The sequence below is a fragment of the Malus sylvestris genome, chromosome 7 (genome assembly GCF_916048215.2).
Source record: "Malus sylvestris chromosome 7, drMalSylv7.2, whole genome shotgun sequence".
Lineage (NCBI taxonomy): Eukaryota > Viridiplantae > Streptophyta > Magnoliopsida > Rosales > Rosaceae > Malus > Malus sylvestris.
In genome coordinates, this window is record NC_062266.1 from 30,864,448 (window position 1) to 30,891,739 (window position 27,292).

The following is a 27,292-nucleotide window of genomic DNA, read 5'->3' on the forward strand; positions in this document are numbered from 1 at the left end:
ACTTGGTGAAATTGAGTAACCCCGGAGCTGGCGTGCCATCAAGATTTCCGTTTTGTCTCTATTTGCTGTTGTGGTTCGGTTCCACTATAAACTTGGCAGAGTTGGCATTTTCATTCTGTTGTCTGTATATCTTGATATTACAAGTATTTGTTGTGCAAAATGCATGCTAAGTTCAAGTTATGTTTATATGTGTGTGTGTGTGTGTGTGTTGCCACTTTTCCAACGTTTTCTCCAAAATTGTGATTTTGGTGTTGTTCTAACTTTGGTGAATGCTAATAACAATTCCCTCGTTAACCATTGGGACGAGCAACAAGGCAGTTTTGATTCCGTGCACAACGACGATACCTCGAAAGAAATTGATTCTTCCCCAGAAAGATGTTTTAAAACAAAGTTGAACTAGGGAAGAAAACTTTTGAATCGCAATCAGATGTCTGGTCAAATTCTTTAACAGTTGATGTATACAGAAGTTCCTTTATGACACGACTTATGAGAGGATGTATGTATTGCATTTGCATCAAAAGAAAGAAGGTTGTAAGTGGTAAGGGAACGACTACTGATGCCGCTCCACTTCTAATCAAAGGGATCGATCCGAGGGTCGTGTTCACTTGCCATCGCCATTCCAGTGCAAAGGCATGTCGGGCACATTACCTGCCACATTTACGGACGCAATGTTAGATATAGCTGCCATTTGGAAGTCATCTCTCAAAATTTTGCTACTAAATTAATCTTAAACGTCATTTCCAGTGCAATTTTTTTCTTCTGAATTGTCTTTCACATGCCCGACAAATAGAAGTATCACCAAACATGTGAATATAGTGCATCTAAGCGGCAGGCACTAAAAGGAATTTAGTATGCAATAAACATTCAACGGACATAATTATATGTCTAACCTTTCCCGCTCCTGAGCAATTTGAACATCGTTCAGTTTTTGGCAGAGATAGGGGTTGGTTTCCGCCATCAGCTGTCGATACTGGTTCAGTAAGAACAAGGGTTCCAGTGCTGGAGCAACGAGCACAAGCAAGATATCCTGCGTAAGTATCAAATACACAGGTAAGTTGACATACGAAACCAATCCGAACATCTCCATCGTATATATTTAAAGCTACAGTACATAAAACGAAAAGTCAGAAATAGAGGACATTATCACACCAGTTCCAAGACAATATTTGCATCGTTTATGCTCCTGCTGTTTCACATTGTTTATTTCAACTACCATCAATGCTGAGATCACTCCAACTGCTCCTCCAGAAAACGACGCCACTATGGGATCAACTTGACTGCAGTTTGAAAGTATAGGAGATCAATAAACGAAACTGGTAACAACATGGTATCAACATTATTTAGCTTCGTTTCAAGATAGCTGACATCCTGGGTTTTTCTAATGTGTAAAAATTGAGGATCCTTGTAAAATTTGACTATATCAGTTCCCAAAGTATTTGATTCCTACGTTACAGACGGAAAACAGTAACAATTGAATTTAAAGATTCATAACACGATAGACGGTACAAAATTTCAAAACGATAATTACTAGAGAACAGGAGGGCTAATAGCCTGAGATATGAGCCATACCTCAACTGCAACGGCAGATGCATATTTACTATAAAATCTTTATACGATGTGCCTCCTATTCCAAGCTTCAACTCCAACTACAACAACAACAAAGCTTCAACTCCAACTGAAAGATGTAAACGTAATTGTCGGCAGAGAGTTAGAAACATAACCGAATCCATGTTTTATAAGCAGAAACTACACTTATTTGACATGTTTCCTCGTTTTTTTACTTGCAAATTCAAAACCGTATTGTCGGACCAGTAAAATAAAATAATGTTTACTAATAACTGTTAAAACTAATCACAACAAGTTAATGCATAAAGAACTTACGGAGGGTGCTATGAGGCCACCGAAAAGGATAAACCCCGCAATAATTGAATAACAAACAGCATAATACTGCTTAAGGTTGTCTGAACTCTGCAAGCAATGAATTCACCTTGTGATTAATACTTTGCACAAACACTAGTTTTCGCAATTTTTTATGAATCGACAAAAGGCTACAACAAAATATGGCTAAAACATGTCGGGGATATGAAAATACATGTCTTCACAGGGGCACCAGCTTACCAGGGGAGGCAAAAATGGAATGAACGATGGAAAACTAGGAAGTTCGTTTTCTTGATCTTCATTTACCGCTCCAAGCTCTGCGCGTTTAATCCGCTGTTGTATCCTCAGCCTGCGAACCTACGCATATCGAAGCTCATTCTTAAATAACACATTTCTAATGGCATTTGGAGAGTAATTTAAAACATGCTAAACTGAGAAAGTGGCAGCAACTAGCAATTGCTCTCACCTCCTCCATATGCAAGAAAATTTTGTTGCGCCGACTCCGAATATTATCTTGAATTTCCTGCAGCTCCATTGTGGCAAAGTCCTGCACTGTTTCAGGCCCCTCTATGATACAAAATCTGCACAATTAAGCATGTAAAAACTAAAAATTACAGGCTAAAAAAGCAATTTCCGTATCATTGCTCGGTTAATTAACATCAACAGCAGATAAATCACATGGGTTTTTCACATGAAGTTACAAACTTTCAAAGACCAGTAAGCTGTCTGCAATCTCATAAATTTCACAGTGCAAAGTAAAAATTCAAAGCTTGGAACTTTAAATTTCCATTTTCTGTTAATTTCCTAGAGAGAGGGGGGGTGGTACCCGGCGGGGTTTGTATCGGCGGCGGGATTGGGATCAGAATCGACAGACGGAGCGAAAGAGGAGGAGTCGGGCTCCGAAGCCATGGCCAGGGATCGCCATCTGGAGCTGCTTGTTGATATGGGGCTTCTTGGGTAGCTGAATTTGGAGCAGCCGGCGCTATGCAGTTTGTACGGACTGCACCGATTTACGGGGAAAGACACGGCCAAAAGTCTGCCGCAGCAGAGCATCTCTCTCTCTCTCTCTCTCAAACCAGAAGGCAGAGCTTTCTGTTTCTCTTGAGGTTTCTTTCACTGGTAAATTCCAGAGAAGCAGAGAAGAAGGCTCTCTGAGAAATGGAGACAAAACAAATGTAAATCTTGAAGCACCGACCATGTGCAGAACACTTATCAACTACCGAACTCTAGGATTTTTATTTTTTGGTAAACTACCGAACTCTACGATTAGGAGAGAAACAGGGGGAGAGAGAGTGAGTGACCGGAAAAAAATAAAAAATAAAAAAAAATATGGAGGGAAGTGGCTGATTCTTCTCTCAATTTTTTCCATTGTTTTTCAGAAAAAAAAAATAATAATAGTAATTAGTCGTTAGATTCGAGTAGTCGTTCGGTATGTCACATTTAAAATTTTATTATAGGAAGCATAAGGTTAGGCCATCTCCAATTGAATTAGGTCTGAAAGATTATGTTTATCCTTATAGTTTTGCAAGAAATTATATTTTAATAAACAATGCATGTCATATTTTATACCATCTCTAACCGGGGGGGCCAAAGAATCATGGGCCAAACATAGCCCTTTGACAATAAACGCATCTCCAATCGAGAGGGTCAAAATGTCATAGACAAAAAATAATCCCCTAAAGAATTTATTATTTTAATTGAATTAATATAGTTAATTAAATTAAACTACTGTATTAAAATAAGGTTTTCTGACATATTTTGAGTGCCACTTGCCACAATAACGAAGAAAGCGTGGTATTGTTGCACTTGCCATAAAGTCAAGCTTGACATTCTGCCGCTGGAGAGCTGGTTGGCTAACTGGAAATGGCCAACCCGTTGGCTTGATTTGGGGGTTTTGGCCAGATGGGGCCCACAAGCCCTTTGGCGTAGCCTTGCTTGAAGACGGTTTTCTTGTCATTCCAAGCTATTTTTAGCCCTATGACCCTTTGACTTGATCGGTTGGAGATGACTTTAGGTGCGGTGATTGTCCTTGAGATATTGAAGGTTCTGTGTGATCGAATACTTCGTCCTCCTCCAAAGCCGCCACTGTTGAGAAGGTTACTTGCCTCATGCAAACATTATGAATTGCAAGTGATGAATTGTTCTGATGATGAGGTTTATTTTTTAACTCATTATGTTTCGAGTTTAAACATTTTTCCCTCTCTTTAATGTATATATTAATGAAATATTGTTCGTAATAAAAAAATAAAAAAATGATACATTCTCATTCATATATAAGATGATCAAGTGTGAAATTATTACTTTTAATGAGTGACTTAGTTAACCATTTTCATTTCTTACGCGTTCAAAATTAGACAAATTCTTTGCAGACATTTAAAAAAAAAAAGATATTAAGGAGACTTTGAAACTATTACATTATGGGAGGGGGAATTTCGAACTCGGGACTTCTGAGTAGAACCCAAACGCTTCTCCACTAGGATATTAGACTAGTGCCGGTCTTGAATTTTTAGGTGCCTGGAGCGAATAATGTGCCATTTTCCAGTACAACAACATAAATTAAAAAGAAATATTTAAAGAGGGCTGGAACCCAGTCGAAGCTGGGGGGCTAGGCCCTCACGCCCATATTATATTACTTTTAAGAATAAACATACAACTGGGGGGAACATAGTACTGAAATCCCGACGATCAAAAACAAAATCGTATACAACCACTCCAAGCAGTAAACATGGCCATCACATATCGAATCCAAAATGTCAACGCCCCATTGGCTGCATATAAAGTACAAACGAGCGGCAACTTCAGCCAGTTCTGCGATATCCGGCTGGATGAGAGCAGCTAGAGACATGATTGTTCCCTAATAACATGAATAAATTGAGTAAACACCAAAAGTAGCAGCAAGGGAAGGAGATGTGAAGTAGATGAAGAGGTGTAAGAACTGTGAATGTCCAGCAACAAAGCCTTCGGAGCTTGTTGTCGAATACCTGCAGCGCATCATTTCTGGTAGATCAAATACAACCAAGTCCTGCCAACTCCAATTCCAAAAATCCTACAGTATAGCATAAATCTCATTCTCTTCTGATAAAGATGTGTGTCCCTACCCATAAATCGAAACCTTCATCTGCAAGGACGAATCCCAGTTATTCTTCTGAAGAATTTAAGAACCATGAACCACCTGGTCAAGATCAAGAAAAGCCAGTAACCAATTACAATTGAGTTTGAAGCACATTAGAGCCAAATTTAAAATGTATCCGATGGATGTTCATCAATTTACACAATAGTTAGTTTCAAGAAAGGAAATTTCAACAGAACCTGAAAACTTCAGATCAGGGGGCACCAAATAGTGAGCTACACATTCAGAATTTGAAATATTTCAAATCAACTTGGTGGGGCCAATATGTTGAAAAAATTGGAAGGAGCTATGAAAGTAAGGCTTTTCACTAATCAGGCATCTAGAGAATCAATATTTTACTCACGTATCAGTTACGGGGAACACTCCCCACCAGAGCAATCTCATTAGTCCTTCACATCTCAAACGGTACAGAAATTGCACTAACAAACACGACTCCTATTAGTCCTTCACATCTCAAATCCAGGAAGTACCCATCTTTCGTCTGAATCTGGAAAATAAGCAGAGCACTCAATTTAACAACCTGGGTATCTCAAAGTTACTCACTTTAATCACAAATTTAACAATTAAACATATAAATGGGCATTTTTTTAGTGAAATATTAGTATCTTACTCACTGTGTGCTCGGAGCAAGAGTACCCAGAAAGCTCAATGAGCTGTGCACAGAGGACTGCAGCGGTGAACGACAGCGACTGATTCTGTAAAATTCAGTCAAGTTTTCGGCAATTTCTGCAGCGATTTCGGAGGTCAAGAGGCTGATAAGAAAAGCTGCGACTGAAGGGCACTGGTCTGGAAGAAAGGCTCTGGTCACCGCTGTCGCAATTTGTGAAGGAAGAAGTGCCCCAAAACAATTTCGGCCCTGAACATATGCACTGTTTGCACTGGACCAGGGCCGGCACTGGCGATAACGTCCCCCAAACAGTACATATACAGATGATAGAAATAATAAATGTCACCAGAAACTACTAGAACCATTCAATTCTAGCGTCTACAGCTTTAGCATTAGTTGGTACAAGGGACATTCTTCCAAAGAGGGAGATGAACTCGTTGAGGTTCTTATTTATTCCTCCTCTTGAGGTGCCCTTTTAGGCTGCTAATTCCAGACGATCCAATCTCATACATCTTCCCTGCAAAAGCATGTGTGCCAGACTTCAAGATCAAATTTTTCCAACAAAAGAAACTTAAAGATCAAACTCGCTAGCGGAATAAATGGTGCACAAAGGGTGTTAAAATCTTGACATATGTATATTTTTGGCAGATTTTATGTGAGCATGCAACTAAAACTGGCATAACAGTTTGAGTTGTAACTTCTCCATTGTATTTGTTAAGGCAAGACGGATGTCATCTATGCATTTTTCTGTAAAACTTAAAAGGCTGCATAGCAGCTCTTGTTCGTTGTATTGAATACCGTGGTTTAACTGATGAATGCAGAGTTTGCTGATGATTCATACGACAAGCAATTGAAAATCCCCATCATTTACACAAATTCAGAGCGTTCATCCACTGTAATTTGCAGATATAGAAACGTCAAGATAAAAGGAAATGCAAAGTACCTTTCACCCAAATTAGAAGAGCACCGGTGGCATTACCAAGTTAGCAACGGGAATTGACATACCAATATCTTCACAGTTTCTGCACAAGCACAAATCAAAAGAATTGTGGATTTCAAAATATGCGGCCGTGGCTAGCCGTCTGACCACGCCAATTCCACCAAAGCCGCCGCAACGCGGCGTAGTGTCCGATTGATTGCTTCAAAACAGAGCTTCGTATCCATGTGTTTATCAGCAGAGAGTACCCAAAACCCCTGAAAATTATTTCTTTATTCAGTTAATAAAATTTCCCAAATTTCGAATTTTAATTCCGAACCAAAAATATGGTTTGAATTTTGATTACCTAGACATTGGGGGGTTGGGGTGGAGAGGGACTCAGGCCAAGATGGAGCTATGTGTCTGTGATAAGGTGTGCCAAATTACAGAGCGTGTCGGGAAGATGTACAATGCTTTTGCAGTTTCTCAGATTTAAATACTGAAGCCCCGTAAGCCGTTCAATCCAGGGGGAAAGCTCTTTGATAGATGTTCCATCCAAGAAAAGCTCTCTTAATCCTTCCATATTTTCTTCAATGCTTGGAAACACCTCAAATTTTGTACAATTGGAAAGAGATAGACAGACAAGGGACTTGAGCTGACAAATGTTGCTTGGAAGACTCTTAAGTTCCACGCAATATTCTAGCTTCAAATGACTTAATCCCGTGAGATTATTAATTGATAGGGGCAGTTCTTTAATTTTTGATCCGGATAAATCAAGCTCTTCTAACTCCTCCATACCTTCTAAAATCTCTGGAAACATCTCAAGATTGGAGCAGTCATAAAGATCAAGGGTTTTGAGAGATTTCATACAAATGCTGCTTGGAAGACTCTTAAGTTCCACGCAATGTTTTAGGTTCAAATGACTCAACCCCGTGAGATTATTAATTGACAGGGGCAGTTCTTTAATTTTAGACCCGGATAAATTAAGCTCTTTTAATCCCTCAATACATTCTGAAATCTCTGGAAACATCTCTAGACTCGAGCAGCCATAAAGTTCAAGGGTTTTGAGAGATTTCATACGAATGCTGCTTGGAAGACTCTTAAGTTCCATGCAATGTTCTAGGTTCAAATGACTCAACCCCGTGAGATTATTAATTGACAGGGGCAGTTCTTTAATTTTGGATCCGGATAAATTAAGCTCTTCTAACTCCTCCATACCTTTTGAAATCTCTGGAAACATCTCAAGACTAGAGCAGCCAGAAAGATTAAAGGTTTTGAGAGATCTCATACGAATCTTGCTGGGTAGACTCTTAAGTTGCTTGCAATATTTTAGGTTGAAATGACTCAACCCCGTGAGATTATTAATTGATGGGGGCAGTTCTTTAATTTTTGCCTCGGATAAATCAAGCTTTTCTAACCCCTCAATACCTTCTGAAATCGATGGAAACATCTCAAGACTGGAGCAGCCATAAAGATTAAAGGTTTTTAGACATTTCATATGAATGCAGCTTGGAAGACTCTTAAGTTCCTCGCAATGTTTTAGTTTGAAATGACTCAACCCCGTGAGATTATTAATTGACAGGGGCAGTTCTTTAATTTTGGACCCGGATAAATTAAGCTCTTCTAACTCCTCCATACCTTCTGAAATCTCTGGAAACATCTCAAGACTCGTGCAACCATAAAGGTTAAAGGTTTTGAGAGATTTCATACGAATGCTGCTTGGAAGACTCTTAAGTTCCTTGCAAAGTATTAGGTTCAAACGAATCAACCCCGTGAGATTATTAATTGACGAAGGCAGTTCTTTAATTTTTGACCCGGATAAATCAAGCTCTTCTAACTCCTCCATACCTTCTAAAATCTCTGGAAACATCTCAAGATTGGAGCAACCATAAAGATTAAAGGTTTTAAGAGATTTCATACAAATGCTGCTTGGAAGAATCTTAAGTTCCTCGCAATGTTCTAGGTTCAAATGACTCAACCCCGTGAGATTATTAATTGACGAGGGCAGTTCTTTAATTTTTGACCAGGTTAAATTAAGCTCTTTTAACTCCTCCATACCTTCTAAAATCTCTGGAAACATCTCAAGACTGGAGCAGCCAGAAAGATTAAAGGTTTTGAGAGATCTCATACGAATTTTGCTGGGTAGACTCTTAAGTTCCTTGCAATCTTTTAGGTTGAAATTACTCAACCCCGTGAGATTATTAATTGACGGGGGCAGTTCTTTAATTCTTGACCTGGATAAATCAAGCTCTTTTAACCCCTCAATCACTTCTGAAATCTCTGGAAACATCTCAAGGCTCAAGCAACCAAAAAGATTAAAGGTTTTGAGATATTTCATACGAATGTTGCTGGGTAGAATCTTAAGGTCATGACACGAATTCAGATTCAATAAAACAAGGTTTGTAAGAGTTGAAGTAGACGGGTGAACCTCAACTAACCTTGTACAACATTGAAGAATTAGCCTCTCAATATTTGGCACATTTGTGAAGTCAGGGGTTTCCTTAAGGTATTCACAATAACTTAAATTGATGAATTTCAACGTTTTCAGCGTCTGTTAAAACATTCAGGAAAACATGCATTACTTAGTAAAACAGCTCACTCAAAACCCAAACATTTAAAAGAAATAAATACATGTAATGATTGTACGTACCTGGGTTCCTTCCCAAAGTCGGTCAATGAGACTAAATTGCATGTCAAGTTCAACAAGATTTTTCAATTGAAAGTTGGACGGCAAAGACTTGAGAGGGAATTCAAACAAGGAGAGATACCTCAAGTTAAGTAACTTAAAGGGCCCAATCAGGTGGTGTTTGTAGTAATCTTCAAAAATTGAGCCCTTATGACCGATCTTGAGAAGTCTTAGTTGAGTCATACTAACAAAAGCTTCAGCATTTAAGCATACCCAGTCTGAGTATGAGAAATCCACGAATATGCTTTCAATTGCATTCGTAGCCTGTGCAAATCAAAGTATTAGAAAATACAGAGAACCTTAGTTTAGATAATGAAATTAATGCTTGTTTCTTAAAGAAGCCGTTTGATAATTATTTCGTTTTCAGTTTAATATTGTTTTCAATTTTCAATTATTAAAACAATGAAACCTAAAAATTAAAAATTAAAAACAAAAATGGTTATCAAACGGGCCTAAGTAATTGATTTTGGTCAAAAGTTGAAGCTTTCTACTAACAATTGCATAAGAAAAAGACTTCTCACCGTATTTTGAGTTAGCACGTGATGAACATCTTCATAACTCCACAACCTACTTCGTCCCCCAGGCTCTCTGATAGATTGTTGGCGAACGATTTCCCGACCCATTTCCTCTAATGAATCATGCATCTCCAGTTCCCCCTTCTCTGAGACAGTTATGAGAGCTCGATCGATTAGAACTCTTATTCCTATATGAGGATGGAAACCACAACCGTCTAGAATTCGGGTTGCATGGTCTTTCTCCATCCCTTTAAAGAAACATGCAATATCTAGAAAGATGGCCCTCTCTGTGTAATCTAGTCCATCGAAGCTTGATTTAAGCACATCATGGATTCCCCTTTGTGGAATTTTCCTTATTTTTTCTAACTCATCTTCCCACTCGCGTATAGTTTTGTTATGAAGAAAAGCTCCCAGGACTTTGAGTGCTAAAGGCAGACCTTGAGCATATTTTACAGCACAATTCGAGAGATTATCATAATCTCTGGTGGGTTGGTTTTTTCTGAAGGCGTGCCGCCTAAAGAGTTCCAGAGCTCCATAATCACTCAAGGTCTTAGGATTATATATCACATCAGCTATGCTTAGTAACTGCGAATCTCTACTTGTGATAATAATCCTACTTCCACCACCAAAGGAATGTCGCTCTCCAAGTAAAGCTTCAATTTGTTCTAATTTGTCCACATCATCAACAACAATAAGAACTTTTCTCTGACCAAGGCTTCTTAACATCACCTGAAAACCTCTTCTCGATATGTCAGAACTCCCCACCTTGTTGTCTGAGATACTAGATAGAAGTACTGTCTGCACATGTAGTTCGCCCTGCTTCATGAAACCCTCCTTGACATTTTTAAGAAAGCAACAAGCTTCAAATCGACAAGCGATTTCATCATAAACAGCTCTAGCGATGGTTGTTTTGCCTAAACCACCCATACCCCATATTCCAACAACGCGAACATTATTCGTTTCACCTTCGGAGGGATATAATAATGAAAGCATTTCATGCATGTGAGAATCCATGTCAACCAAGCCATTATCTTTGCTTGATGTTGATGAGATGTTGATCAATCTCGAATAAACATCTTCTACAATTTCCTCAATAAGCACTGCATCATTCCTGTCAAATTTTTAAAACAATATAACAACAACTCCAAATAATAATTAATGGGTCTTTTTCATCTGTTAGTTTCCAAAAAAATAGAAATTAAAACTAAAATCTAAATATTTGTCAAATTACCCTAAACGTTACAAAAATCCCAAAAATTAAAAGGAAACTAAAACAAATTAGAATTTACTCATAGTTTTGCGAATCCCAGCCGGATAAACTGGTGGCAGTCTTAAGAGCGGATCTCCATCTCTGAACCTCTTCCATTTCGGCGTTAGAATCACGATCGTGCTTAGCAAAAGCTTCGGCGAATTTTCTCTTGAGTCTACGAATATCAGACGGATCAACTTCATAGAAAATGGGGAGTACAATCTGGTTATTGGTATCCTTGCATTCCAGGATTTGCACGAGTTCTTTCAAGCACCAAGTGGAAGAAGCATAGTCTTGAGAGAAAACTACAATCGAAATCCTCGACTCTCGAATCGCTGTCAGGAGCTGGGAAAGGTGGTCGCCTTTTCTGAGCTTCTCGGCATCAATGAAGGCGTTGATTGGTTTCTTAGCCAGAGCTTTGTAGAGATGGCTGACGAAGCCCCTGCGAGTGTCTTCCCCTCTGAAATTGATGAACACATCGTATTTCCAACCAAGGCCAGAAGAAGAAGAAGAAGAAGAAGAAGCCATTAATCGATCGCACCTGGTCAGTGATGATCGAGCAGCTAAGATTAAGAGTAATGTAAGAACAGAAATACTCGATTGATCTATAAATTGAATCACCAAAAAAACTGGTCTGATCGATACGAAGTCAATGAGGACAAAGAAAATTATGGATTATGTGTTTTCACATCTTCCAGGAAATTCAACGAAAATAATTTTCTGGCAGGCAAAATTGACTTCAAAATATAAAATATTCTTCCAGATATGGACATATGAAGTTTCAGTGTGAAACGAATCTGCATACTTTGGTTTGGTTTTGACCCCAGAAAATGCTAAGAAATGATGGTTTAGCAGCTTTGCATGAGGGGACTGGGTCAAAAGTACTCTATTGAATCTACTTTTGCCTACCAACAACTTTTTTGTAAGCCGGAAATATATCCCAATCTTCCTATTCACACGAAAAATGAGTAGGGCGACGGGAAATATTTCTGGTTAAGTGTAATTACCTCACACATGTGGCACATTCAACGGTATTGTTGTTGTGCTTTGGCCGGTCAGTGCAAAACCAAATTCAGAGTATCTCACCAAAATACGAACTCGCAGTTGAACAATTTAAAATACAAGAAATAAAGACACAGAGAGAATTACAAGGTTCGGCAAAACCCTGCCTATGTTTTTGAAGAGATATTGCTCTTCACTATGAGAATAACTAGTACAAGATACACTTAAGTTAAATTGACATAATCCAAACCCAATCCCTTGTACACTAACATAATTTTCCTAAGAGTCTCACTCTACCCCACAAGAGTTTCTCACTCTTACTCTATTTTCTCTCCTACGTGTTCTCCTCCGGATCAATGCATAACTATTTCCTTTACTTAAAGTTATGCACCGACAATTACGCCAACAACCAAAGACCAAGAAAATCTTAAGTTCACACGGCAACATCCTTTTCTATACCTACCCTATAGAGTACAACTTTTTCTCCATTTGTCATTTAATACATAGAAAATAAAACATGCACAGTTGCGTGCAAGCAAACACAAAGTCAAGACTTGCTTACTTCCAATTTTGCTTGTGGCAGTCACCATGTCTTTTCTTGAAACAAGACTTCCATGCCACAACCGAAAGCCAAACACAAAGTCACAAATAGCTGCTGCCATTTCCCTGTAGCATTTAGAAAGTTGCACTATCAAAATTGTTGCCAACTAATAACTCATAAGTATATGAGCCAAACACAACAATTGTAGCGACAAATGAGCGATTAATATAGTTGTTTGGTTTTTAATTTGATGCACGGTAGTAACGGTACTATGAAATCTTTGATATATTTGCTTTTAGCAACAAAACTACTAAAACTCCACAAATTACTTATGAAAATAAAAAATATTGACTAGATTTGAACTTGTGTAATCTACATCTTCACTACACATTGTTGCTCCGCTCGTGTTCTAAAGTTGACAATAGCTAGAAGGTCACAGCAAAGAAGCAGAGGAGGCTAACTATTACAGAAAAATTGTTTATTCAAAAGCATTAATAAAAACACACATTGAAATTAATTCACGCCAAAAATAAATAATACAGTGAAGGATTTACAGTGGTAGCAGCCACACTACAACAATAGGGCGTCTGACCCTGTGCATTTTTATATTGGCTTTTGTGTTACCGGTTGTGACCGCTTGGGAGAGAAAGCATTTTCTGTTATGAATAAAAATATCATTGCATAACAAAATAGGAGATCATGGTTGACTGATAGTTTGGTTGTTTATTGTTTGTAATGAGAAAGATGTTTTTACTTCTATTAATAATGAGTCTATATATGCAATGTTTTCATAGCATAAAACCTCGCCAACAACAATTGTAACTTATTTGTGTTGATAAATTATGAATGACATTAATATTGTCTAATATCTAAAAGCATTTGGATGCCTACATTTTTTTAGAACATTTTACCTTTATAAATTTGACGTCTCTCCCGACAATTCCTAACTTCACCGCTGCTTCATTCAACTCCAAGTCCCAGTGGTTCTTGTCTATGATATCAATATACCTACTGTAAACGGTGACTTCAATATAAGCTACACTCAGTATAACAAAAAGTGTGTATAGAGAATATATCTATGTATGAAAAAAATGGCAGTGGTTGTGTTTGTGTTGCCGAACGAATGATACTGAAATACTTAAACCCAAGTCAAGCTTCTTCAATTCACAAAAATGAAAGTTTGTAATACTATAATGTTTGCATATAGACTTGAGAAATGACATACCGCCAACCAGGAAGGTGTAGTGAAAGAGAGAGGAAAAGAGGAAAGAAACGAACACAAAAGGACAAAGACTATCAAATAGACTATAAGAATGACTTCCTAGTGGTGGTTACAACTATTCAACTATTGATAATGCATTATCTTAGGTTGAAATGTGGAAGCATCTGAGAGGTAGCATGACAACAACTACTATACAATAAACAAAACTGATAAGAGAAAAGATCCAAATGTGAAAGGATAATAAAGAACAATTATTCAAGATCAACAGTTTACAAGATTCGAACTTAGGACCACAATCTACTAGATCGTTGTATTAACTTCTTTTTTTTTGTATTAAGTAAAGTGGTGTTCTAATATAATTCTTAGGAATTTCAAGGAGGCATGTGGGGGTGAATCATTTTTTTTTCTAAATTCGGTGGTACAAAGGAAAATTTTATTGATAACAGAAAACGAAATTATATATAAAGGTAGACCATATAATAGACCCAAATTGATAAGGCTCCACTGCTAAGAACTATTGCAAAATGCGCATTAGGATTAAACTTCTAGCATAAAGTAATTACCCTGTGAACCAACCTTCCACGCCAAGCCTCCACACTCAGTCCGATATGTTGCAGCTGGTTTAGATACATGTCCCCTGCGTGTTACAGAATCACAAGAGCAAGCTTACAAAACTGCAGTTTTGACTTATAGTTATGGCAAAAGGAAAATACAGGTTGGTGCCAGCCATTACCAATGTAATTACTGTGGCAACCGCTAGAACTAATATGAAATGAAACTGATGTTGAATTAATGGCCAAATTTAGTGGGCCACCTATTGACCCAATAGCCTATTTAAAGGGCTTTTCTTCTTTGGCCCATGTGAAAGTCACGGGTGGCTTAGGGTTTTTATTTGGCAGCAATTGCTGCTTCTGATGGTAGCAAGGCAGCCGCATAGCAGCAGAAAAAGAAAAAAAGAAAAGAGTGCTGCAGCCCCCACTTTGAAGCAAGAAGAAAGTGCCCTCTCATTGGTTAGCTATCAGTCCATCAAAGTTATAATTGTTGTATTAACTTTGAGCTTTGTATAGAGAGGAAATTATTTATTATATTTCCTTATCTATTTATTTATTTGGTGAGTGAGAGTTATTGGGTGTATTGGGGTTTTGGGTTGTGAGATTGTCAACACTTTGTAAACTCCCATTTGGTTGATAGTGGCTTATTAAGTGAGCTCCTACTGCTCCGAGGACGTACTCCAATTACACTGACTGTTGAGGAATCTCGTTAAAATCTTGGTGTCTTTTATATTTTGTTCTTACATTCCATTTGATATATTTCATGTGGGTTAACTTGAGTTGGTTCCAATTGGTTTGGTGCTAGCACAACAACTGATTCCCAGTGAGCTACAAGTTTGGCCATGGCATGCCAGCACATAAAGAACTTACGGGTGTGTTTGTTACACCTTCTTAGAAGGGACTAGCAGGGATTGGCTTAACTAGGACTATAGTCCTACGTTTGGCATGATCTTGGATTAGAATTAATGGGACTCGCCCCGACTAAGTTGGACTAAACACTTCGCTAAAGAGGCTTAACGAGACCCCCCGAAATCGGGCGGACTGCTAAGACCTTGGCTTCCCCCTCCCGCTTCGCACATCCATCTACTTCGTCCTCACTTCGCAGAACCATCTTCAAGACCAAATCCGGCAAAACCAAAACAAAATAGAAGAAAAACCTGCAAACGTTCTATTTTCAAAACCACATCCAACACCCAAAATCTCATAAAACAAAAAAATAATCTAAAAGTGAGATGAGCTTGAAATTTTCAATCACACAACATCGAGAAAACCAGAAACCCAAAAAATCTGTAGTGAGGTGAGCTTGAAATTTTCAATCACAACACCCAGAAAACCAAAAGCTCAGAAAACGCAAACCAGATCCAACTCCCATCTTCTACCTTCAGGCCAATCGCACATGCAACCCGCTTCCAACTCCTAAATTTTCAATCTCTTTCTTGCTTTGTGGTTTGATTGTGAAGATTTGCAGTCGATTATGAAGTTGGGAGATGAACAACTTCTGGGTTTAATTTTGATGTTAATTTCTTTCATCAAAAGAGGGAGATGAACATAGAACAAAATGAAGAAAATAGGGAGATGAACGGAGAACAAAAGAAGAAGATGGAGATGAAGAGGGAGAGAGATGACGAAAAAAAGGGAGAGGGACGAAGAAAAATTAGGAAGAAAACAGAGGAGAGGGGCGGAGAAAACTAAGGAAGAAAGAGGGATGAACGGAACAGAATTGGGAGTGGAATTAGGCTTCTACAATGAGAAAATAGACAAAAGTAATAATAAAATATTACTAAATATTTATTAAATAATGTAAAATATAAATTAAATAATATAATATTGGAATTTGTTATTAGTCTATTTTTTAGTCCTGACACTGCACCAAACGCTTCACTAAGCTAGTCCAGCTTAGTCTAGTCTAAGTCAGTCCAGCTTAGTCCCTGCAGCTAATCTAGTCCGAGACAGTCCGGTGCAACAAACGCACCCTACGTGTATTGGACTTATATGAATGAAATTGATTATCGGTCGAAGAGATGCTCAGATTAGAGTTAATGCACAATGAAACTGGTGTTATTTGGAAATCGCACGAGCATTCACTATCCGACGGTAATTCTCTCGTCTTCTCTTAATAAATTTGGACGTGACACGTTTAAGATGACTCTTCCAAACACATTTCTTATACCTAATTTTTAATACCACCATATCACATCATAGTAAATCCAAATAACTATTATTAAACTTAGTATTCAATAATGTTTTATTATCTACATCTTGCTGCAATGGACAGCAGAGTTTATATACACTGTTACATACACGCATGCAATAAACAAATGCAATACAAGTGGTGTCCTTGCTGCCCACGATGCAGCAACCAGAACACAAGTGCAAAAACCATGTGGTAGTCTAGCTGTCAAGGAATGTTGTATCCATGTGCAACATTCCTTCTATCCATGCTGTACAACTAGTAGAATTCTTTTTCCTTTAACACTCCCCTCAAGTCGGAGCGTGAATGTCAACAACGCCCAACTTGCCTAGATGTGTATGAAAAATTGGCGCAGAAAGTGGCTTAGTAAACAAGTCTGCGACTTGTTCTCCTGTTCTGACATAGGAAGTTTTAATTTCTCCATTTTCAATCCTCTCACGAACAGTGTGGCAATCGATCTTAATATGCTTTGTGCGTTCGTGATACACAAGGTTTGCATCTATGTGTAAAGCCGCTTGGTTGTCACAAAATAACCTTGCCGGTTGAGGATGCTTAACATGTAAATCTGCCAGTAAATATCACAGCCAACTTAATTCACAAATAGCTGCAACCATAGATCGATACTCCGCTTCAGCGGAAGAACGAGCTATTGTAACTTGCTTTTTGCTTTTCCAGGACACCAATGACTTTCCAAGGAAGATACAATAACCAGTAACTGATCGACGGGTAATGGGGCAACGTGCCCAATCTGCATCACAGTAACCAATTAAATGCAATTCAACATTAAGCCTTGTCTAGGGGCTTCTTTGAGGTATCGAATAAGTCGATACGTTGCATCGAGATGGTGTCGTTGTGGATCTTGCATGAACTGACTTAACGTGTTGACAGTGTATGCTATCTCTGGTCTTGTGATAGTCAAATAAATTAATTTTCCAACCAAGCGCCTATACCTTGCAGGTTCATGTAGTGAAGTGCTACCTGCGGGAATTAGGACCAAATCGGCCTCCATTGGGACCTTCGTGGGTTTAGCGCCAAGAATGCCAACCTCCTCCAATATGTCCAATGTATATTTTCGTTGACAGATTGTGACTCCAGCTTTCGACCGTGCGACCTCAACTCCAAGGCAATATTTCAGAGGTCCAAGATCTTTAATTCGAAATTGACTGCTGAGGAAGGCCTTTAGGTTCTTGATTTCTGCCTCATTGTTGCCTGTAATCACCATGTCGTCAACGTATAATAATACAATAGTGAGTGAAGTACCCTTGACTTGAGTGAACATAGAATAATCTGCCTTGGATTGGCAAAAACCAATGGTACATATGGCTTTAGAGAATTCTCGAAACCAACTTCTGGATGCCTGTTTAAGACCATATAGAGATTTGTGGAGTCGACATACGACATTCTCCCCCTGTCGATGCCAACTCGGAGGAGGCAACATGTAGACGGCCTCATGAAGTTCACCATGAAGGAAGGCGTTTTGAACGTCCATTTGATGTAAGGGCCAATTGCGGACAGCAGCCACAGTCAAGAGGCAACGCACAGTAATGAGTTTGGCTACTGGTGCGAAGGTCTCATTGTAGTCGATACCTTCACGTTGGGTGAAAACTTTGGCAACGAGACGTGCCTTGTAACGTTCAAGAGTGCCATCAGATTGATACTTGAGTTTGTAAACCCATTTGCAGCCGATGGGTTGTTATCCTGACGGAAGAGGGACAAAACTCTAGGTTTTATTGTCTTCTAGAGCGGTGAGTTAGGCCTTCATTGCTGCAACCCAGTGAGGATTTTGACAAGCCTACTCATAGGTAGTAGGCTTCACCAAGTGTGAAATATGAGAAATAAAATACTGATATCCAAGAGATAAGCAGGAATATGAAACGTACCGATGCAGTGGGTATCGCGTGCTGGACATGGACCGAGAGAGAGACTCTGAGGGCGTGAGCAAGGTGGAGTGATGAGCCTTATAATCTTTGAAGTGAGCAGGTTGTTTGGTGGGACGAGTGGAGTGACGTATTGGGACGTGGGGAGACATTGTTGTTGCAGAGGGTGGAGGGATGGAGGAAGAGAGTTACAGCAAGTGATAAGTGGCAGGTTCATGTGGTGTGTCGGTGGTGTCAGATTCATGTGGTGTGTCGATGTTGGCAGGTGTCACGGGGAGGCTTAAGTGAGGTTGAGAAGGTTCAAGGTTGGTCAGTGGGAAATACTCAGGTTCATTATGATGGAATGTTTGAGCAATCACCGTGGGATGTGGGATTAATGATGAGTTGGTGTCATGTGTGGGATGAATAATGGGAGTAACGTGCTTATGAACAATGGGAGTTGGTGTCATGTCGGTTTGGTCTATGATTGATGAGGAATTGTAAGGGAAAACGTGCTCATGAAATACTACATCTCGTGAGATAAGAAATTTTTGTGTGGCTAGATCATATACCTTATAACCCTTTTGGCCAAGAGGATAACCAAGGAAAACACAACGACGAGCACGGATGTCAAACTTGTTGGTGGGTGTGAGATTGGTGGCATAGCTTAGGCATCCAAAAACGCGTAAGTGAGTATAGGTTGGTGGTGTGTTATGTAAAAATTCGTATGGAGATTTATGAGAGAGCAAGAGTGTAGCTAAACGATTGATTAGATAACAAGCGGTTTGAATACTTTCCCCCTAAAACTTTAAAGGTAAATTGGCTTGAAAGCGTAATGCACGACCAACATTCAAAAGGTGCCTATGTTTGCGCTCAATGACCCCGTTTTGTTGAGGAGTGTGGGCACAAGTATGTTGAAAAATGGTGCCATGAGTGTCTAAAAATGCACGTATTGATACAAATTCACCCACATTGTCGGCACGTAAAGCTTTAATTTCTCGATTAAATTGTGTTTTGACCCAAGAAAAAAAATGATTTCAACAAGGCTTGTGTATCAGATTTAAAACGCATGAGATGAACCCATGTGAAGCAAGTAAAATCATCTACAATAGTTAGGAAATAATGTGCTCCGGTGTGTGTATGAACTCTGTATGGTCCCCAAATGTCACAATGAATCAAATCGAAAGGTGCAACCGATTTTATGGAACTTGAAACAAAAGGTAAGCGAGTTTGCTTTGATAAAGGACAAACCTCACAAACATGCTTGGAATCAAATATGATTTCTGGGATGACTTAGGATAAAGAGTGAAGAGGGGCTGATGATGGGTGTCCAAGGCGTTGATGCTAAAGTCCTGAGGTGCGGTTAACATGATTAACTAGGTGAGGATTTTGGCTTGATGTGAGGTAGTAAAGCCCATCAAAATGCTTGCCCAGGCCAATCACCCTCTTCGTGTCCATGTAGCACAACACAAAAATTGGGATAAAACTTCACTTTATAATGCAAAGCTCTTGTCAATTTACTAACAGATAATAAATTAACACGAAACTTTGGTACGTGAAGAACTTTATCAAGAGAGAGATCATGTGACAATTTTATGGAACTGATATGTTTGATTTCTGCTTGCTCCCTATTTGGTAAGCCAACGTACTCATGTTGAGCATCAATGATGCTGTGTGTTGGTAGTGAATGCGATATATGGTCAATTGCTCCGCTATCAACAATCCAATATATAGTCGAGTGTGGATCTGTTTGTGCTATGTTGCATTTGGGTAAAAAAAATACCTGTTACATTTGCAAGTGGTTGATCTTTACCGTTCTTATTGTGAAGGAGAGCCATAAGTTGACTGTATTCCTTGGTTGTGAATGTTGGATTGTTGGCGGTTTGTGATTGAGGTGCTCGCTGACCATAGCCTTCTGGAGTGCTAGGTGACTGAGCGGTTTGTCCATAAATTGCAGGATTTGCAAGAGTCTTTCGTGCTGGAGATGCTCCATATTCAGTGCCATATGCGGGCTGAGCTGATGGTTGGCTTCCATAACCAGTTTGAGCAGTTGGCTGCCCAGTTCTCTTGTTGTTCATGATGGATGTGATTTCTTGATATTGGGTATCAGAAAGTGATCTAAGCCAAGTAGAATGATTATCTCCTTCGGAGATGAGAACGTGAATAGAAAAATGGATTGGATGCTTTTGGCTTGTATCTATCTTGTAAAGCTGATTTGGTTGCTATCTGCTTCCTTCTTTATTTTCTGCTTCGGTGGCACTGGTTTGAGTGAAGCTGAGTCGGCGGAGCAGTGACGTAATGAATGCGTAGCAGGTAATGCAGCGACGATGGCTGTGTAGTAGCTATACGACGACAAGGCAGCGAGTGTGCAGCTTGCAGTGCAATAGTTGTGCAGTAGCAGGTGTCCCTGTGCACAATATAGTAGCGGAAGAGTGAAGGCAGAGCAGAGCAAAGGATTAATCCTGCTCTGATACCATATTAAACTTAGTATTCAATAATGTTTTATTATCTGCATCTTGCTGCAATGGACAACAGAGTTTATATACACTATTACATACACGCATGCAATAAACAAATGCAATACAAGTGGTGTCCTTGCTGCCCACGATGCAGCAACCTGAACACAAGTGCAGAAACCATGTGGTAGTCTAGCTGTCAAGGAATGTTGTATCCATGTGCAACATTCCTTCTATCCATGCTGTACAACTAGTGGAATTCTTTTTCCTTTAACAACTATCGAATGACATTAGGCATCTAGAATATCAAATGCATTACTTTACATTGAAAAATTATTTATTCAACAGCGTTAATAATACACACATTGAATCTACACTTCCCTACCCAACAGCTTCTTTGTAAACTAGAAATATATTTCGATCTCCCTATTCACATGAAGAGTAAGTTAGAGTGACTAGAAGTATCTGATTACGTGTACGCATACTACATATGTGCCATATCCAACGGTATTGCAGACATAAAGCAAGTGATTAATGGTTGTTTGGCCTCTAATCTGATGTCATGGTAGTGACGGTACTACTCTGAAATATTTGATGTATATGTTTTTAAAGAAAACTAATGAAAAAAGCTTGAAAACTTTGAGTTTTAACGATAAGGACAAAATAAAGGGTAAAGTGAATAGTACTATGATTGACTTTTTAGTGTAAAAATGTGGTTTTTCGTTAAAGTGAACAATACCGGGAGTTTTTCAATAAAGTTCCCATGTTTTTAACTACAGACTACAAGAACTTCACAAATTGCTTAAATATAAGTCGAAGCAATAACAAGAATATTTCTAATGGAACACCTTTCACAATCTCTGGAGAGCTAGTTCACTAATAGACCGAGGGATAAGTAATTTGACTCATTCATATATCCAGATCATGAATGCATGTTTATGGAATCCATATCATGTAAGGAGACATTGCTTTTGCTATTATGAAATTTTAAAAATAAAATAAAAATTTGACTAGATTAGAACTTGCATAATCTACGTTTTATTCATGGCATGCGATTATTAATGATTAAAGCTAAGCTTAATGCTATGGGAGGTAAAGTAGTGGAAAGCAAATCCATGGCACTCATGGCACTTATGGAGAAGATGAAGAAAAGAAACTTAGGTCGTATTTATATACAAACGTGTTACTAAATCACAGAAATGACAACGAGAGAGTTTGTTGATTGTTGACAACCAGTGAGATGTGAAATTGAGAACACATGCAAGAGTTACATACTAGTACATGAATCATCTTAAAAGAGAAAAAAATGAAAAAGTGGAACTGTGTCAGTAGTTGCATGGTGATTACTGACTGTCCCAAAAAAAGCCTTCAACCCCACGTCTTGCTCTTACATCCTGGTATATAGCGAGTGCTTCTTCTATGATCTTAGCTTGAGCCAACAACTCAGCTTTCTTTTTCCCGGATGGATGGGTTGAAAGATAACCTCTGAGTGCATAGTCACCACCAATAACATTACATCATATCTTGTCAAGTGTCAATTGGTACACAAGCATTATGATGTAATAATCATGTTAAAATAAAATATAAAAAGAAAAACTACACATCCAAGCTTTAATCCAAAGAATTCTCATTTAGTAGTCCAAAGTTAATTGATTACCATTCAGTGAGTCCATAAACACTCAACCTATCCAACTATTTTACGAGGTTATCAAAAACTACCCAATAGGATCCTCTTCGGATTCTTTTGGTGAGGATCCTAAGATTCGTGAATTATGTCCGTTTATCGTACATCATGCGGTCAGTTTTGTTAAGTACTGTTTGTGTTTAATTTTAAATAATTTATGACCGCACGATATACGATAAACTAACAAGATTGATGGATCCCAGGGATCCTCACACAAAGGATCCGGATTAAAAAACTACTAGTACTACTTTCCAGCTGAAACATGAAAGGGTTAAACAAGGCAAATCCAAACGGTATCACAGAGCATATATCAATAAGAAAAATAAAAAATATTGCTACCATATCGAAAGCTCCATTATTCGGTAAGGTAACCATTGGAGGTCACTATCATCTAGGGCTGGGCAAACGGGTCCTGGACCCGCGGGTCGGGGCGAGTAATGAAGGTACGGGCCGATTCTTAATTTTGTAAAAACAGATCGGGGCGGGTCAGGCTGGGTAATTTAAGTTTTCAATTCGGGCTGGTTCCAAAAGTATAGAAACCGCATGTACCCGGACCGGCCCGTTTGTATTACAATGGACGGACGAGATTTAAGATATCATCTCTCTATCCAATCTCAACCGTCGGTTTCAACCCTAGCCAATTCCACCTCCCGAGTTCTAGAAGCACCCTCAGTCTCTTGGATTCTCAGACTCTCCCTCGACTCCCTTTCCCTATCCCTTCCCTCGACGCCAACTCTCATACTCTCACTCACAATGCTCATCGCCGTCGGGACCAACACAACAGCACCACCAACTCCGCCGTCGCGACCACCATCACTCACCCCATCACCACCGTCGAGCTCCAACTCTCAGACTCTCACAGCGCTGTCGCGACCAACACAACGGCACCACCTTCGCCGTCGCGACCACCATCATCACCCCATCACCACCGTCGAGGACACTGCTACTACCAGTACCAACCATCATCCCTCTAAAATTTAGGTAATTTTGAATTAGGTTTTATTATTAATGTGAATTTCTGGTGTATGGATTTTTAGGGGTTTTAAGCTGATTGAGCTGTAAAAATAAGGACACTAAGCATTTCTTGGTTCCAGAATTGAACCGGGATTTGGATCGGTTTACAATTTGTATAATGCAAAATTGTTCCAGATCTGCTATTTTTCTTGGTTCCAGAATTGGGTTCGTTGAATTCTCGAGAACCGGTTCAATTGGGTTTGTTCTTCACTCCATAGAGTAACAAGTTCGATTTTGTGATCTGATTATCTTTTCTTTGAAACACTAAGCATTTCTTCAAAAAATTATAAAAATTTGAGAAATGATACCTCGTGGAATTAGATGGATAGTTGCCAAATCCTTTTGCCTATAAGAGAAATCCAAATTCCGTAACTAGATACTAAAAACCATCCCCAAGCCTTCTGGAATCGACTAGCGGCATGCATAGTTGGGTTAGGGGATGATGAAAATTGGGTTAGGGCATTTTGGGTTTTGATGAAAATTGGGTGGGGATGATGTACTTAGACTAGTCTATGGTGTTACAGTCTACGTTGTTGGAACTTGGGCGTTGGATGTGGTTTTGGTCCTAGATGTTAATTTGAAATTTATTGCGGATGTGGTCTTGGACTCTCGGTTTCAGATGTTTTGTATGTTGATTTGATCTTTAGATGTTGGACGATGCAATGTTATTTTAGATGTATTGAATTTGTGCAATTGCAATCTGTGCTATTTTTTTTCAATCTGTGCAATCTGTGCAGCACTGCAAAATGCCAATTGCAAACTGCAATCTGTGAAATCTATTCTGTGCAAACTGCAATCTGTGCAATTTTTTTCAAACTGCAATCTGTGATTTTTTCCAAACTGGAATCTGTGCAGTTTTTTCAAACTACAATTTATGCAATATGTGCAATTTTTTTCAAACTGCTATTTGTGATTTTTTCCAAACTGGAATATGTGTAAATTGTAAACTGGAATCTGTGCAGTTTTTTCAAACTGCAATTTGTGCAGCAAACATTTAAACAGCAAAAAAAAAAAAAAGGGAACCGTGTACCCGGACCGAACCAACTCGGGTAAGGTCCAGTTTCTATTTTCAGAATTATAATGCCGGGCCCAGCCCGCTCCGTCTTCTTTAATTCCGGGTCCGGTCCGATCCCTTCAAAAATGGGCCCGGCCCGGCCCGTGCCCAACCCTACTATCATCTTTCTCTCGATCAGTGAATAAAAGCCTAAGATCCGACTCTTGGATTCGAATCATGGATTTGGGTCGCAATTCTCTAGCGTCATGTTTGAGTGCCAAAGTTTATCATAACATACCTTTTTTTTTTTCTTTTAATTTTTTTTATCAAACATCTTAACATACTTAGGGTGTATTCAATTTGGGATTTGAGAGATTTTAATATATTTATAAATCTATAGATTTTTATGGAGTTTAATTGATTTGTAGATATTCCATGTAAAATTTTGATTCAATTCTCTCGAAATCTCATAAGGAGAGGTGAGGCTTGAGGATACTTAAAATACACTACGAAATATCTCCAATTGAATTCCTCAATTTTTTCAAATTCTGTAAAATTAATTTCTAATTAAATACATGTTGAATGTTGTAAATTTCTTTAAAATCGTAATTGAATACACCCAGATCTCTAAATATTTTAATAAATCATCTTAAAATTCTTATTGAATACTTTGAATTTTAGAGAATCGCTTAAAAATCTGATTAAATACCCTTAAATTCATTAAAAAAATTAAAAAATTTCAAAATCCCATTTAAATACATCACCCTTAATAAATTGTACATTACATCATATCATGACAGAAATAGTCACACAAGGAAAGAGATACAACCAAATAGGGAATACCAAGGTCTTGAGCACATTAGCTCATGCATCCGGATTCTGCATATCGGGTCGGGTTCCGAAGTTCAAGCTCACATTTGATAATCAAATTCATCACATTTGATCCAACGGTGGTAATTGGCAAAACCCACCTCGGAGTCAAAAAATGCGGCTCACGCTCCCTCTCTTTTACAAAACCCTAGCAAAACCTCGGCCCTATAAATCCCTTCACATCCGCCGCAGGAGGCACCCAAATGCTCCTTTCTCTTCCCTTTCACACACTAATTCCTCGCAGAGGCGATGGGATTCCCAGTTTCTTCTCCGTCAGAGAAACCTTTCCAACTGCTCCATCTTTTTGCACCATTGCCTCTGTTTCTTTTTTATTTATTTACTTAATTATTTGAGTAATGTCCTTTCTCCTTGCCATTCATATTTCAGATTTTCAGGTTGTTTTTTATCCGAAAAATAAAATCAAAGTGTATGGGTTTTTTGCAATTTTGTTGGGTGAGGCCGGTGATGATCAAAACATATTTTGCCTACATTGCTTGATTATCTCATTTTATTGAGATAATGATAAAATCATATGTCTCTGAGGCCTTCCTGGAACAACAAGCTTTATTTTATTTTTTATTTTTTGGGTAAAATGTGTCAAGGTGCCATAGTTTCAAATCTTGATATTTCAAACAATTGAAATTTTTAAAATTTTGATTAAAATAACAAGTTTTGTTGATATTTTCGATATATTAGTTAAATAGCAGAGAAATTTTTAATTTTGTCTAATTAAATCTACCAGATTTTGGTTGACTTTCGTAACATATTTTGATATTTTCACCTATACTCTAAAATAGGAATCCAAGTCCTTTTCATAAATAAATTAATGGTTAAGAAATTTATATAAATTTAAGAGCCAAAATTGACAAGTATAAAATCGATTTTTAATTGGATAAACAATTAGTGCACCTGATTGTAGGGAATGGTGATGCTCATCGCTTAATTTCATCATTGGATCAGTTTAAGTTTTAACGTTTGTGAAAGGGACAGATACAAATTTTAAAATTTAAACTCAATCAATAATAATAAATATGGTAGTGAGAAAAAATGCACCCGTGATTTGTGGTTTAGAGACACTCTCAAACTTAAATAACAATTTTCATGCTTTCCAACAACACAAAAATTTTATAACTAAAAATCAATCAAAACATAATAATTGAATGAACGAGGATTTCTTTTATTTTTTCCAAATTTCCTGAAGGTTTTTTCTATAAAATTTATGGTGTCATGATTGCCTTAAGAGAATCATAAATGTGTTCCTTGAAAAATAATATGAAACCATATTTTGAGTTCTTATGTTATTGTTTTTAATTCGATCTATTGTTTGAAGCCGCCTCCACCAAAAGAAATTCTATATTTTTTCTATAACGAGTGACTAATAAGTCCAACCGTTTTTCAACACCACAAAATAAGTTACAACCCAAACGCTAACGAGCGATTAATGGGTCCAATCATTTTGTCATATATATTTTTTCTTTTTATCAAAACGTGCAAATATCTTCTTTACCAACTTGAATCTCCTATCGTTTGTTTTCTCTTCATCCACAGATTTAATCTGTCTTTTTTGGTGATCAAACCAAAAATTTCTTGGACATGATTGTACATACAACTTTTAATTTTTGTGAGCAGGCAAATTGTTACAGTCCTTGCCAGCTCACCAGTTACACAAATTTATAGCAAGAATCTCAAATTACTAGTAGTTGTACAGTGGTAGTTGATGAAAAATATGTATCCCACCATCCCCATTTATGATAAATTGTTTGATATGACCATCAAAGAAATATATATCCCACAGATTTAGTAATTAATTTTTGCACCGAATGTTCTGTGTTTAATTTCCCTTCATCCAACATCGCTTGTATAAAAAATACATTGTGAGTTGTTCAGTGTTTAATATATATATATATATATATATATATTCATCGGAGAA

At 38.2% G+C, this 27,292-nt stretch overlaps 1 protein-coding gene, 1 long non-coding RNA gene and 1 pseudogene across 80 annotated transcripts in view; 1 reads left to right on the forward strand and 2 right to left on the reverse strand.

Annotated features, from left to right (window-relative positions):
- The window catches only part of LOC126628768 (uncharacterized), an 82,234-nt gene extending 73,395 nt beyond the window's left edge, over window positions 1-8,839 (forward strand). For 19 of the 50 annotated variants that reach the window (XR_007625550.1, XR_007625549.1, XR_007625564.1 and 16 more), the window contains 3 exons: window positions 7,803-8,012; window positions 8,223-8,284; window positions 8,495-8,621. This is a non-coding gene — a long non-coding RNA (uncharacterized LOC126628768). Of the gene's footprint in view, window positions 1-7,444; window positions 8,399-8,425 lie in introns of those variants that run through there. The other 31 variants (XR_007625569.1, XR_007625548.1, XR_007625554.1 and 28 more) reach the window with 26 other exon arrangements.
- LOC126628764 (protein ORANGE, chloroplastic-like) lies at window positions 431-3,145 on the reverse strand (annotated as a pseudogene).
- Window positions 4,446-11,838, reverse strand: LOC126628761 (disease resistance protein RPV1-like). Of its 30 annotated transcripts, none has more exons than XR_007625540.1 (9): window positions 11,022-11,831; window positions 9,739-10,843; window positions 9,182-9,481; window positions 8,970-9,082; window positions 6,559-6,809; window positions 5,623-6,132; window positions 5,352-5,495; window positions 4,860-5,050; window positions 4,446-4,732 (listed from the first exon to the last, which is right to left on the reverse strand). XR_007625540.1 is itself a non-coding variant. In XM_050298571.1 (6 exons), the coding sequence occupies exons 1-5, from the start codon at window positions 11,507-11,509 to the stop codon at window positions 6,947-6,949; spliced, it is 3,819 nt and encodes a 1,272-aa protein (XP_050154528.1). In that variant the 5' UTR covers window positions 11,510-11,838; the 3' UTR covers window positions 6,664-6,809; window positions 6,899-6,946. The 30 variants fall into 30 exon arrangements, 20 of the variants coding, with proteins under 20 accessions (XP_050154528.1, XP_050154530.1, XP_050154529.1 ...); XR_007625542.1 differs by adding an exon at window positions 5,188-5,223 and having other exon boundaries at window positions 4,722-5,050; XR_007625545.1 differs by adding an exon at window positions 5,188-5,223 and having other exon boundaries at window positions 4,722-5,050; window positions 5,348-5,495.
- Between the last annotated feature and the right edge of the window lie 15,454 nt (window positions 11,839-27,292).